The 12,349-nt window shown below is 49.2% G+C and overlaps 1 protein-coding gene across 1 annotated transcript; it reads right to left on the reverse strand.

Annotated features, from left to right (window-relative positions):
• Positions 1 to 4,765: 4,765 nt before the first annotated feature.
• LOC130890411 (radial spoke head 14 homolog) lies at positions 4,766 to 11,016 on the reverse strand. Its single transcript, XM_057794334.1, has 4 exons — positions 11,010 to 11,016; positions 8,961 to 9,186; positions 6,698 to 6,834; positions 4,766 to 5,051 (listed from the first exon to the last, which is right to left on the reverse strand). Exons 1-4 carry the CDS (start codon positions 11,014 to 11,016, stop codon positions 4,810 to 4,812), a joined length of 612 nt encoding a protein of 203 aa, XP_057650317.1. The 3' UTR covers positions 4,766 to 4,809.
• Positions 11,017 to 12,349: the final 1,333 nt, after the last annotated feature.

Here is a 12,349-nt window from a genome sequence, read left to right on the forward strand (position 1 = left end):
TGCAGAGAGGAGACAACAATAGTGGCTATAGCTTCTATTGTATATGCTGTCGGCATGCCCGTCCTAGGCACCTTTTCCCTTTCAAGACTAGAACAACTGCCTTGTGGAGGATCTGCTTAACTGCACATGGCAGGGGGAGGCAATGAGGCTCCAGCAAAGGAACCTAGTCATCTGGAGGCAGGCAGAAGCCCACAGGTTTACACACTAGGAATCCTGCACACCACAGGAATGCCCAGCAGGGTTTCCCACTTAGATCCAGAGTCCTGGAAGGAGGAGTTGTTTCGTTGGTAAGGGACAGTGGAAGGCTCGAGGCCGGAATGAAAGGCATATTTGAGGACGCCCAAAGACAATGGGTGGTAGAGATTTTGAAACCCAGCCAGAGGTCTTGTATGCTTTGGAATCCTAAGTCCTCTAGAGTTAGACGTGATAAGATCCTATCTGCTGGTTGCTGCTGAGGAGGTGAAAGAGAAGCAGAAACGCCCTCTGGGAGACTGGAACGGAGGCAAAGAGAACTTTGGAGTGGAGGGGGTCTCATTTACCTTCCATGTTGCTGGGATAAGATGTCCAATAAAAACAGCTTCAGGAAAAGTCTATTTGGGCTTGCAATTCAAGGTTACAGTTTCACTACAGCCTGAAAGCCATGGTGAAAGTAGCTTGTGGGTAGCTGATCACACTGCATCCACAGTCAAGAAGCAGAGTGACCACTGTCCACCATCAGCCAGGTTTCTCCTTTTATTCAACTCGGGACCCCAGCTCAGGAAATGGTACCAAACACTCTTTAAAAGTGGCTCTATCCAACTCAGTTAACCAATCATGATAGTCCCTCACAGGCATGCCCAGAAGTTGACCTACTCTAGATGGTCCTTCATAGGTGTGCCTGGAGGATTCCTCCTAGGTGTTTCTAGACCCCGGACAGCATCGAGTCTCTGATCTACAAACATGGAATGTCCTTCCATTTACTTAGGTGTTTAAGGTCTTTTAAACTACACTTAATTTTCAGTGCCTATGTCTTGTATTTCTTTTATTGGGCTTTCTTCTAGGGTTTCAATTGCTATGATAAAAACACCATGACAAAAGCAGTTTGGGCCCGGTGGTGGCGCACGCCTTTAATCCCAGCACTCGGGAGGCAGAGGCAGGCGGATCTCTGTGAGTTCGAAGCCAGCCTGGTCTACAAGAGCTAGTTCCAGGACAGGAACCAAAAGCTACGGAGAAACCCTGTCTTGAAAAATCAAAAAAAAAAAAAAAAAGCAGTTTGGGAGGGAAAGGGTTTATTTCAGTTTGCAGCTTGTAGTTCTGATCCAGGGGAAAAAAATGGCAGGAACTCAGAGCTGGAACCTGAAGGCAGGAATTGACTCAGAGGCCATAAAAGAACGCTGCTTACTTCTTATGACTTACTTAGCCTGATTTCTAATGTCATCCAGGACTACCAGCCTCAGGTGAATTGCTCCCTGTAGCTGGATCCTCCCACATCAATCGATAGAAAAAAAGTCCTTCCCGTGGGTCAATCTGGGGAGGGCATTTTCTTAATTGTGGTTCATCTTTCCAGATGACTCTAACTTGTGTCAAAAAAATAAAGTCTAGCCCGCACATATTTTATTCTAACTTATTTTATTCTTTGATGCTTCCCTAAGTAAACATTTCTTAGTTTAATTGTTCTATTCATAGTCAATGTACAGAATATAATTAATTGTATACTGATGCCACCCACGAAGATGAACTTGTTAGTTCTAATAATTTTAAAGTGTTTTTCTTATAGTTATGGTATAATTGATGAATAAAAACAGTTTGCTCATTTAAAAAAAAAAAGTCTGGATGCTCCCCCCTCCCCTTTTTTTCTTGCTTATATACCCTGACTAGAACCTCCAAGACAACACTGAACCAAAGTGGCCAAAACAGAGGTTCTTGTCTTGTTCCTTATCTCAAGAAATAATTAATATAATCATTAATATGATGCCAACTGTTGAACTTTTGCAGGTGTTCTTTATTATGTAGAGGAAATTTTCCTCTATTCTGAGATTCCTAAGTAGGAATCCTAACAGTTTTTGTTTTGTTTTAAACCACAGATAGATGTTGGATTTTGTGGAATGATCTTTCTGACTCTTGTACCTTGATGGGTTTTTTCATGTCCTTTCCTGGGATATTTAAATCCTGGCTGGTCCTGATGTGTAACACTTTTACTATGTTGCTACATGTGTCCGCTAATTGCTTGCTGCCATTTTTCATGTCTCTATTCAGAAGGCATGTCGGTCCTTGTTGTAATCTCCCTGTGGTGTAAGGACAACAGTAGCAAGCATCGTTACAGGAGTTAAAAAATACTCCTTCCAACAGGTGGGCAGGAAGACAGGAGGGCGGACACAGGCAGGAAGACGATGAATCGGTGCGTTGGTCGAGAAAGGAGAGAGACAGAGAGGCGAGTGGTCCCTGTGCTGTGCAGAGATGTGGAGCTGAAGATGGAAGCACCATGAGGAACAGGCCGACTTCGCTGCCACCTGCGGCCATGTGATGTTCTGGCCTGTGCTGCTGTTGAGGGCCATGTCTGGGTCTGTGGCCCTAAAACCGCCAGAGTCTATGTTGATGCCCAGGGCCCGTGTTTCCACCCAAGGCCAGATGGATGCCCATGGTCCGGGTCCCCACCTGAGGCCATGTTGATGTCCAAAAGCCACGCTGCTGCCAGGGGCCATACTGATCTGAGGGCCTGAGCTGCCACCTGAGGCCATGGTGATGTCTGGACTTTGACTGTTGCTGAGGACCACTTCTGGGTCGATGGTCCTGCTGCATCTAGGACCTGCGTCCGTGTCCGCAGCCCTTCTTACCACCAGGGGCCATGGGAGAGCTGTCCTGAGCACTGGAGAACTGACCCTACCCCTCACTGGTTACCTCAGCAGGAGAGCTGCCCCCATCCTGGGAGAACTGGACCCAATGGCACAGGCGCAGGAGAGCTGGCCCTGAACTTCACCTGTGGGGGGGCAGAGAGCAGGCAGTCCCAGTGAAGGTCAGATATGACCAACTCAGCTGTCATCCATGGCTTTGAGTTGGCCCACCCCAGCATCTACCCCACCTATGACCTGCTGGAGCGTGGAAAAGAACTGGTCCTGTGGAGCCAGAGCTGTAGGACCTCCATGACTCAGGGCAACAGCACAAGTTCCGGGGAAGGTCCAGTCTTGATGGTGACCAGAAGCCAGAGAGGCCTTGGACCAAATCGACAACTCGCGGCAATGAACATTTGCAAGTAAAACTGTTTGGGCGAAAGGTTATACTGTGTGACACACCGCAGCCCCCAGGGCCGCTACAACAAAAGAAAATATGATGGAGAGGTGGCAAAGGTGGAGGAACAAAATGTCTTTTCTTTTTTGGGGGTAGGGGGCTACAAGGGTGGAGGTAGGACATGGACTGGGAAAGGGGTAGGATTGGGATACACAATGTCAAGTTCCCAAAGAATATTTTTTTTAATTACATTTAAAAAATGCTCCTTCCTTTTCTATTCTTTGAAACATTTTCTGAAGAACTGGTGTTCATCATTGCCTGGAGACATTTAAGGGTCGGTTTTCTGTAGACCATAAAGGGCCAACCCTTAAAACAGACTGGGGCTAGAGACACTGTTTTGGGGAGAGAAAACAGAAAGTCACACCCAGCTAGAAAGGGATGGGGGAGAAGGGCCCACAGTGACATAGATGGGATTATGGGGGCGGGGATGTTCTACACCTGAACCAACACGTGGGACCAAGTCCACAAAAGAGGGTTCCAGGATAGAGATCAAACGCACAGGGTTCTGGTAGCAGGGAGGGTGTTGCTGGCCTTGGCTGGACCCCGTGGCAGGAGCAGGGTCATCTTGCCCTGCAGGATCAGAACGTGAGACTGTGGAGGCCCTAGGGCCCCCCTCTCCTGAAGGGGATTAGTTTCCTTTGGTGCAGTCTGGTTTTGAAAATAGGACGGCACCTGAAATGCCACTTGGGTCCGGCAGCCATTCCCCTTCGGCACAAAATGGACGACTTAAGTTGATCCTTTAATTCCAGGATACACACTTCTCTGTGTTTCTCTTGATAACCAGGAGGGTCCCTGAGGCTCCTTGAAAGGACAGTGGGGGAAGAAAGGCTGACTCGGGTTCTTGGGGTTCTGGTTTTGATAATATTTACTCTCGGCAGTCCCCTTCAAATCACTTCTCACTGGCAAGGTAGGAGCTGTAACAGCCTCTTGGGCAAAAAGACGAGGGTCCAGCTTAACCAGCTCAGTCGCAGACCAGAGACTCAGCCATGAAATCCTGCTCTGTGCCTGTCACGCCTCCAACAGAGGCTGGACGCACGAGTTCATTTGTAAGCCAGGGCATCCATAAACTGACCGTTCACGCAGGACTAGATGAGCATATATTAATGGGGTACCTTGGTCTGTCTATGTTGAAAAGCATAGTGGAAGTGCTTAACAAAGCCATGCTGAGCTGTACCCCAAGATCCTGATCAGTCAAATGTATACAAAGTTTGGCTGGGGCCTGGTCCAACTGTAGACCCTCTAACCCCCAATCCAACTCCCCGCCTCCCACCCCTATCCCTGGAGGACTCTGTTCTGATATCTGCCTTCTATAAGGACTTTGGATCCAAGCTGAAAATATTTGTATTGGAGGTACCTCCTCCTACACCATGGGATGGACCTGTGCATCCCAGAACCAGGCCCTTTTGGGGTCTAGTGTTTCTTCTTTGGCAGGAGAGAGTTGTGACATTGCTCCAGGAACATAAAATGACATTGGAAACCAGCATAGAAGATTCAACTCATTTATTCAGGCCTAGAAATGCCTATCAGGTTTGGCCCATAAGGAAATCATGGCTTCCACTCTATCACTTTGATGGCTATTTGGGCTGCTCGTTGTATGGCCTCATTTCTATGCATCCGGAGGAGACGGAAGGTGGGCACATGGGACTGCAGTAACATGCGGCCCTCGGGGGCCTCGGCCAGCATGGTGAGGGCTTTGGTGGCGTTCAGACACACCTTGACCGTGGGCGTGGAACAAAGCAGCTCCAGGAGTGGTCTAGTGGCGTCTGCATCCAGGGCCGCGTATTTCCCTGTGGGCCACAGACACTGAATTTCCCGATCATCTGCACAAGAGACGCTATCTCCCCATGTCCTTCTACCAGGGGTACCTTAAGAGCAATACCACCTGTGTCCACCTGCTTCTCCCCCCCCTCCCATCTTTGCCGCACTGTTCCACTGAGTCCAACCTAGGCTGTCCTTTTCCTCCTCTGCCTGTTCAGTTCCCTAATCAGCCTAGTTATATCGCCCTACCCCGTCCTGTCCTGCAATCAGCCTTCATAAGACAAAAATACACGGTACTGCTAAAGGAAAAGAATCAATCATATGTTCATGCGTCAGGCGTTTCTTGAGCAACTGTCCTGCACCTGGCACACAACATCCATGGTAGGTCAGAGGTGCAGCTTAGCGGTAGGGCCCTCCAGTAGCTCTCAGAGGATGCTGGACACCTGCCCTATGCCCTGTCCCCTGAATGTTGGCTTCTCCACACCTTCCATTATTCTGCCTCTTCAGACAACTGTAAACCCCCAAGGCCAAGACCTCTATACCCCATCATCCAGCTCAGGGCCTGACATGGGCTAGGGGCTCAAAGACCCATCTGGGAAACGGTGATATATCCCTAGGTCCTGGCCTTTGTGTCTCTAGCCATTGGCCAAGGCATGGAGGGTCCCCGGCCTTTCAAGCCCTCCCATATAAGCTTGGGCTGAGGTACCCACAATGTGAAGACATGTAGGGTGCCCTGATCCACACGCAGTCAAAATTCCCTTAGTGAGGATATATGATCACACACACACACACACACACACACACACAACTGAAAGTAGCAAAATTATTTTTCAAAGAAACACATAAGGTAAAGGACTACAGGATCTGATTCACCCCAGGAATAACAGAACTGTAGACACCAAATTAATCAATCTCATGGTTCAAAGAGACCTGAGTCTGAGGCAAGATCTTTAGGTCAAAGGAATGACTTGCTGTAGAAGAGTATAGGTTCTAACACGAGCGACTTGTGAGAGATCACTGGCAGCCCACTGAGTCCAGGAAGATGAGAGAGGTCTAAACCTTGGGCCAAACTCCAAAAGCTCCTCAGTGATAGGCCAGAAAGTGGATTTTGATGGAGCCTAGAGGTCTCAGGGGTCAATTGTAACATGAATGGGGTGCCTGTTTGTGTTTTTTGTCCTGCCGGGTACCCCCAGCTGTTTAGCCCCAAAGAAAAATCACACAGAGATCTCTATAAGTTATAAAGCTGATTGGCCCATTAGCTTTAGCCCCTCACTGGCTAACTCTCACATCTTGATTAACCCATTTTCTGATCTATATTAGCCATGTGGCTCAGTACTTTTCTTCAGTGGAGCAGCTCACATCCTGCTGCTTCAGTGATCTGGGCAGGAGTGGGAGGAATCAACTTCCTCCTTCCCAGAATTCTCCTGTTCTCATTACATCATTTCTACTTCCTGTCTGGTTTTCCCACCTATATTTCCTGCCTGGACAATCAGAGTTTTTTTATAACATGATTGACAGAATACAGACAATTCTCCCACACCAATCAATACTTTGGCCCTTGACATGAGAAAGAAGCATTTGGAAAGCTCACTATTTGACAAGCTAGAGGGCCTTACTCTCCCCTCCTGCCCACACCCACCCAGCCTCGGGAATCCAAAGGGCACCCTTGCCTCACCTTCAGTGGTCACTGTCGCATGCATCAGGGCCCCAGCCGCATTAGCCTGTACCTCTTCCTCAGGGTCCGACAACAGATCCACCAGGATAGGAATGACTTCGTTTTCCCACACCTGGTTCTTGCCCTCCAAAGGGATGCTAAGGCAGAGAGAAGACGAAAGGAGGTAAGGCACACAGGCTAAGATAGGCTTGCTTTCAGGGAAAGAGATAAAGAGGCCGGGGGGGGGGGGGGGGGGGGGCGCTTCATTCTAAGCCAGGCGCATAAGTGAAGACATGTTCGTTTACGTGCAAGAGTAAGACCCAAGGGTGTGACCCACAGCAAGACTATCTATCTGCCTCACCCTGAGTTGGCTTCTTTACCAGGGAAGCACCAAGCTGCTCCATACATCAGCGAGTAGCTTAGTGCCGAGCAACTGCGGGCACAGGCCTAGACAAAGTAACTCTCGGCTTACTCTCTGTTCCAGCATTGTATGAAGCTGTGGAAATGAAGGTGGTGAGCTTCCCAAGAGTTTCTCAACCATGAGAGGGCCAGCATTGCCTGGCAAGGAAGCCCTCCTCACAGGCTGATAATGTCCCACGCAGTGCACAAACATCCCAACAAACGGCCTTCAACTTGATCGTTTGCTCACCGTTTCGGCGCTTCCCTGCCTACAGAACTCCCATTTTGTAGAACTCTGGACACCTCAAAGACACAGGTGTTTTATGGCTAGGCTGTTTAGGAAACAGATCCCCGCAGTCACTTCTCTGTGATACTGCCATAAGTCTATTGGCCATAAGTCTTTATCGACCCTGGGGCAATTTATCAAGGACGAAGAGTCCTGGGTGTACCTGCAGGACTGCCCTGGGCTCATTTACTCAGTGACACAAGGCAGGTACTAGTCCAGATGTGGCAGTAAAAGCTGAATTTATCTGCCTCAGCACGTGACATTTGGGAGCCTATAATCTAGCCCTTCGTCTACAGCAACAAAGAGAACAAACCCACTGCGTGAGAGACACACATTAGTAAGAGGTGGTAATGAACACAGGCTGATGGGAGAGGTCAGAGGGATGGGGCAGAAGCTGCACTTTGATGAAGTTCTGTTGTCAGAGCTTCATTGGATGTCTGACCAAAGACCTGACAGTGATAGATACGGGTGAATATGCGTAATAGTGAGCATTCCAAACCAGCATCCCAGGGGCTCGGGCAGGCCCACCAGAGATGCTACCATCAGGACTCCCAGATAGAAGGAAAGCCGGGACTTAAGGAATGGCAAGGCCTTCCCTCCCTCTCAAGCTGAGGACAGGTGGGCACAGACAAAGGGGTCTCCAGAAGCACAGGGTTAATTGTGGGGAGGTTCTCTGCTTCCCCGTTTCCAGGCCAGGATTTAGACTGTGATGCTATGTGACCTCGAGCAAGTGGCTGGACACATGCTTCTGTTTTCTCCTCTCCAAAGGCAGACATCTCCTTTCTTGGAAGTTGTCTAGCCGCCATTGACTTTCTAGGCGGTGCCTGACAGGCTTGCACACTTAATGACCACTGGCTGTCTTCATGATCTGTAGTAATATCTGCGGCAGGGCTGCGTCCCCGGCACCCGGCTGCCCACATGGCTTTACCCAAAATAATTACACGGAAACTGTATTCTTTTAAACACTGCCTGGCCCATTAGCTCCAGCCTCTTATTGGCTAGCTCTTACATATTGATCTAACCCATTTCTAATATTCTGTGTAGTACCACGAGCTAGCTTACCAGGAAAGATCTTAACCTGCATCTGTCTGGAGTGGGAGAATCATGGTGACTCAATGACTCGGCTTCTTTCTCCCAGCATTCTGTTCTGTTTACTCCACCCACCTAAGGGTTGGCCTATCAAATGGGCCTAGGCAGTTTCTTTATTAATTAACCAATGAAAGCAACAGATAAATGCAAGACCCACCTCCATCAATGATCACTGGAGTTTGTCTGCTTGTCTTCCTCATGGAGAAGTGACCAAGTAGCTAGGTTTGTCCAGGATGGGAACGCGAGAGAGTTTCCTGGGATATAGGCCAGTCTCAGGCATCATGGCCACACTAATGGAAAAGGTACTCTTCTGACCCAGTGTCCTCTTCCCCCAGGGCACAAGGAAGTTAGAGGGAGGATGCCTGGGTGGATGCACTTGGGTTCCCTGGCAGACGCTGCTAGGTGAAGCCCCACTGCTGATCTACAGAGAGGCCAGGAGTAGTTTGCTACTTCGACCCTCAGCAAAGACTCAAGGAAGTGACCACTCTGTCAACACACAACAGACCTCACCTGATGGCAATGAGTGCCCGAGCAGCCTTGCTGCGGATTTGGGGGTTGCCACTAAGGAGCTTCTCCTTAAAGCGGGGTACAGCTTGGCTTTTTAGAGCCTCAGTGGCATCCTCCTGCAGGCATGGTGTCAGAGTGTCCAAGATGAGCTCCTGAATGTGCTCCTCCTCTACCTGCAGCTTCCGTACTAGTGATGGGATCAGGCCACTGCTGACGATGCCCCGGGCACCTGCAGGACAGGAAAGGGCATTCGTTAAAGGGTCCTTTCCCTAATTGGCCTGCCTACGTGAGGGGACTGATCCGAGGAGTGGGCAGGAAGAGTTCATGTGTCTGGAGACGGGAGGCCCTGGAAGTAACCAAAGATGGATGCCTTTGGTTGCCCATGCACAGAAGCCTGAGAGGCTGCATCTCACTGCTGCAGGTTCAGGCTTACAGAGAGAGACCCTCTGTCTTCTGTTCTATTGTGGTTTGTGTTGGAGCCCACAAGACAATACAGTGATGCACAGCTGACCAATAGACAGATCCACCAAAGTGTATATGTCCACATCCACATGGAACAACCCGTTTCACAGAACTGCAGGAATGCCTGTCTTTTGGAAAAGTCACTGTCATATTGGTAAAAACCTTGTGAAGCCATGATTCTTCCCTTCAAAATGGGATTTGTTCCCAAAACACCTCAGCAGTGTGACTTCTACACAGGCAACGGAGTGACCTTGCTCCATTCCCCCATACCACGAGGCTTTGGGGCAATGGCATTTACTCTTTGTTCTAACAGTCAAATTTACATAGAGTCAGTCCCACAAAATTACCTGCTAACAGACCACATAGAAATTTCTATAGAAGACAGGCACTGAGCAGGAAGGCAGCGTGCCCCACCTTTGCTAACAAACAATTCTGGGTGTCCCCAAAGCTGGTTATCACCAAGGAGATTAGATGAGGAGAATGGGTGAATCCAGGATTCAGATGTTTAGTAACTTTATCTAATGGTTTGGGATGTCAGGTACTTCCTCTTGAATGCTGTCCTTTCCCTGGGCCAGGCCACCTGTTCCAGAGCACAGCTTTGTCAGGTTCTACCTGCCCCTTTTTGTGATTTTGATAGGCACATTATCATTGTCCTTGCCTATGGAATTTTCCAACTATGCCTGTAAAAACTAGAAACCTCATGGAGATCAGCCCTTACTTTTCTTCTTCTCCTCCTCCTCCTCGCTGCTTCTTCTACTCCTTCCCTGTACCCTACTTCCTTCTTCTCCTAATTCTTCCCCTGACTGGTCTTCTTATTCTTCCTCTCCTCCATGCCCCCTTCACTTCATTTCTTCCTCTTCCATGAAAAATAAAGAAGATGCAGAGGTCATGTACTTGAGTTAATGTTTTACCCTCGGATCCTCGCCTGCCATAGACATCCAGTTCTGAACCCTGAGGGGGTACTGAGGCTGGTACTCAAGACCCCCGATAGGTTTGGACATAAACTATTTCTAAAGGTTCACAGGTTAAAGACTTGGTCCCCAATAAGTGCCTCAGCTGAGAGGTGATTGGCTCACGGTGGCATTTACTTCATTAATTAGCCTCATCAATGGTCTAATCCGTGATTACTTCATAGCTGAATGAGCTAATAGGAAGTGGGATCTATTAGAAGTAGGTCACTAGGGTTGCGCCTTTGAAAACTATGCCTTGCTCCCAACCACCACCCCTTCTTCTCCTTCCCTCTCCCTCTTTCTCTCCCCACCCTTCCCCCCTTTCTCTGTCTCACCTTGCCCCAACCTACCCATAAGGTTGGCAGTGCTGCTATGCCCCAGCTACTTTAAGACGCTCTGCCATGAAGCCATGTGGACATAGACTGAAGCCTAGGAAAGCGTGAGCCAAAGCAAATCTTCCCTCCTTTACATTGATTTTCTGTAACTGGAGACTGCGTTTTCGTTTTCTGGCTGCCCAGACCCGAATAATCGCACGGAAACTATATTAATTACAAGGGCTCAGGCATATTCCTAGCTAGCTCTTACATCTTAAAGTAACCCATTTCTATTCATCTATGTATTGGCACAAGGCTGTGCTTACCGGTCATGTTCTGGGATCTTTCTCCTTCGTGGCCACTTAGCATCTCCTTGACTCTACCTACTCTCTCCCTCTCTCTCTGTTCAGATTTCCTGCCTGGCTTTACTCTGCTAAGCCATTGGCTGAAACATCTTTATTCATCAACCAATAAGAGTAACACATATACAGGACATCCCACATCAATTTTCTCAAGTTATTTTGTCATAGGTAAAGGGAAACCAACCAAATTCCCTCCAGAGTGGTGGGGAAACATTGGGCTTCCTTTCCCACCCACACCATGCCAAAGCTGCTGGAGCCTAAAACAGAGCCTGAGATAGAAAATTCAGGGTGTAAAACAGTATCTCCTGTCCCCCGAAGATCTGTGTCACCATCTGAAAATGACAGGACTCCGGCCAAGGGGTTTTTGGAATCCCTGGGGCAGGACTGTGCTGGTTTCTATTCTCACTGTTCTGACTGAACCCTGTGAGTTCAGTCATGAACAAGTGACATGAGCCCTGAGGGGACGGTCATTCGTGGCAGGGAAGGCACAGCCACATATGGCTCCATAGTGGAGGAAGTACAAAGATTGGACCCCTTACCAACTCGTGTGCCTGCAGAACAGAAAGCACACATTGGACAGAAATGGGGGTGGCGGGCTATACATTTTAAGGCATGCCCTCACTGACCCAATTCTTCCAGCTAGGCTTCACCCCCAAAAGGTTCCAAAATCTCCCTAAAACAGTGTCACTAGCTGGGAACTGAATGCTCAGTGCATGAACCCATGGGGATGGGGCATCTTATAACGAAACCATGGGGGGCAGATGCTAGCAGCACAGTGGGAAAGCACCCCAATAAGAGGGACCTACCCCTCTCCTTCTGGAGAACCCAGAACCAGGCACAGACAGCACCCGGAGAGCCCTGGGCTGGCAGAGCAGCCTTCCCAATTCACAGCAATGAAAAGGGAACAAAAGGGAGCTCTCTTCCCTGCCACACAAGGGCCACCTGTGACTACGCCTGGCAGTCAGTCACACTGCCAAGCCTCTTCAGCAGCCCACTGTGCCCACTACAAAGCCTCCCGTTGCCCCTGAGGAGGTGGCCACCAGCAAACATCTCTCTTTTGGTCTCCGCAGTTAAACCCTCTAATTTACTCTGGAGAGGCAAATGAACAGGTTAATTAGCCTAAAGGTCTCTCAGTGCCAATTAGCACCAGGGAATTTCCTCTTTGTGGGCATCACCCCAGCTTTCCTTCCCCAGTCCCCCGAGGATGTCAGATGGCAGGTGACTGGGGCGATGGGGTGGAGAGGTGGGGCAGGGATCTCAGCAGCTCTCTCTGCTCCTCAGGTTCCCTGGTGCTCTTAGTCCGC

This window comes from Chionomys nivalis, chromosome 19, assembly GCF_950005125.1.
Source record: "Chionomys nivalis chromosome 19, mChiNiv1.1, whole genome shotgun sequence".
NCBI classification, from domain to species: domain Eukaryota; kingdom Metazoa; phylum Chordata; class Mammalia; order Rodentia; family Cricetidae; genus Chionomys; species Chionomys nivalis.

Bases quoted from the DNA above. Each gene is read 5' to 3' on its own strand.
- LOC130890411 (XM_057794334.1), bottom strand. The intron at 6,835-8,960 runs GTGAGGTCTGTT...TCTCTGCCTTAG, and splicing joins CGGGCACTCATTGCCATCAG to CATCCCTTTGGAGGGCAAGA. The intron at 5,052-6,697 runs GTGAGGCAAGGG...TGTGGCCCACAG, and splicing joins TGCGACAGTGACCACTGAAG to GGAAATACGCGGCCCTGGAT.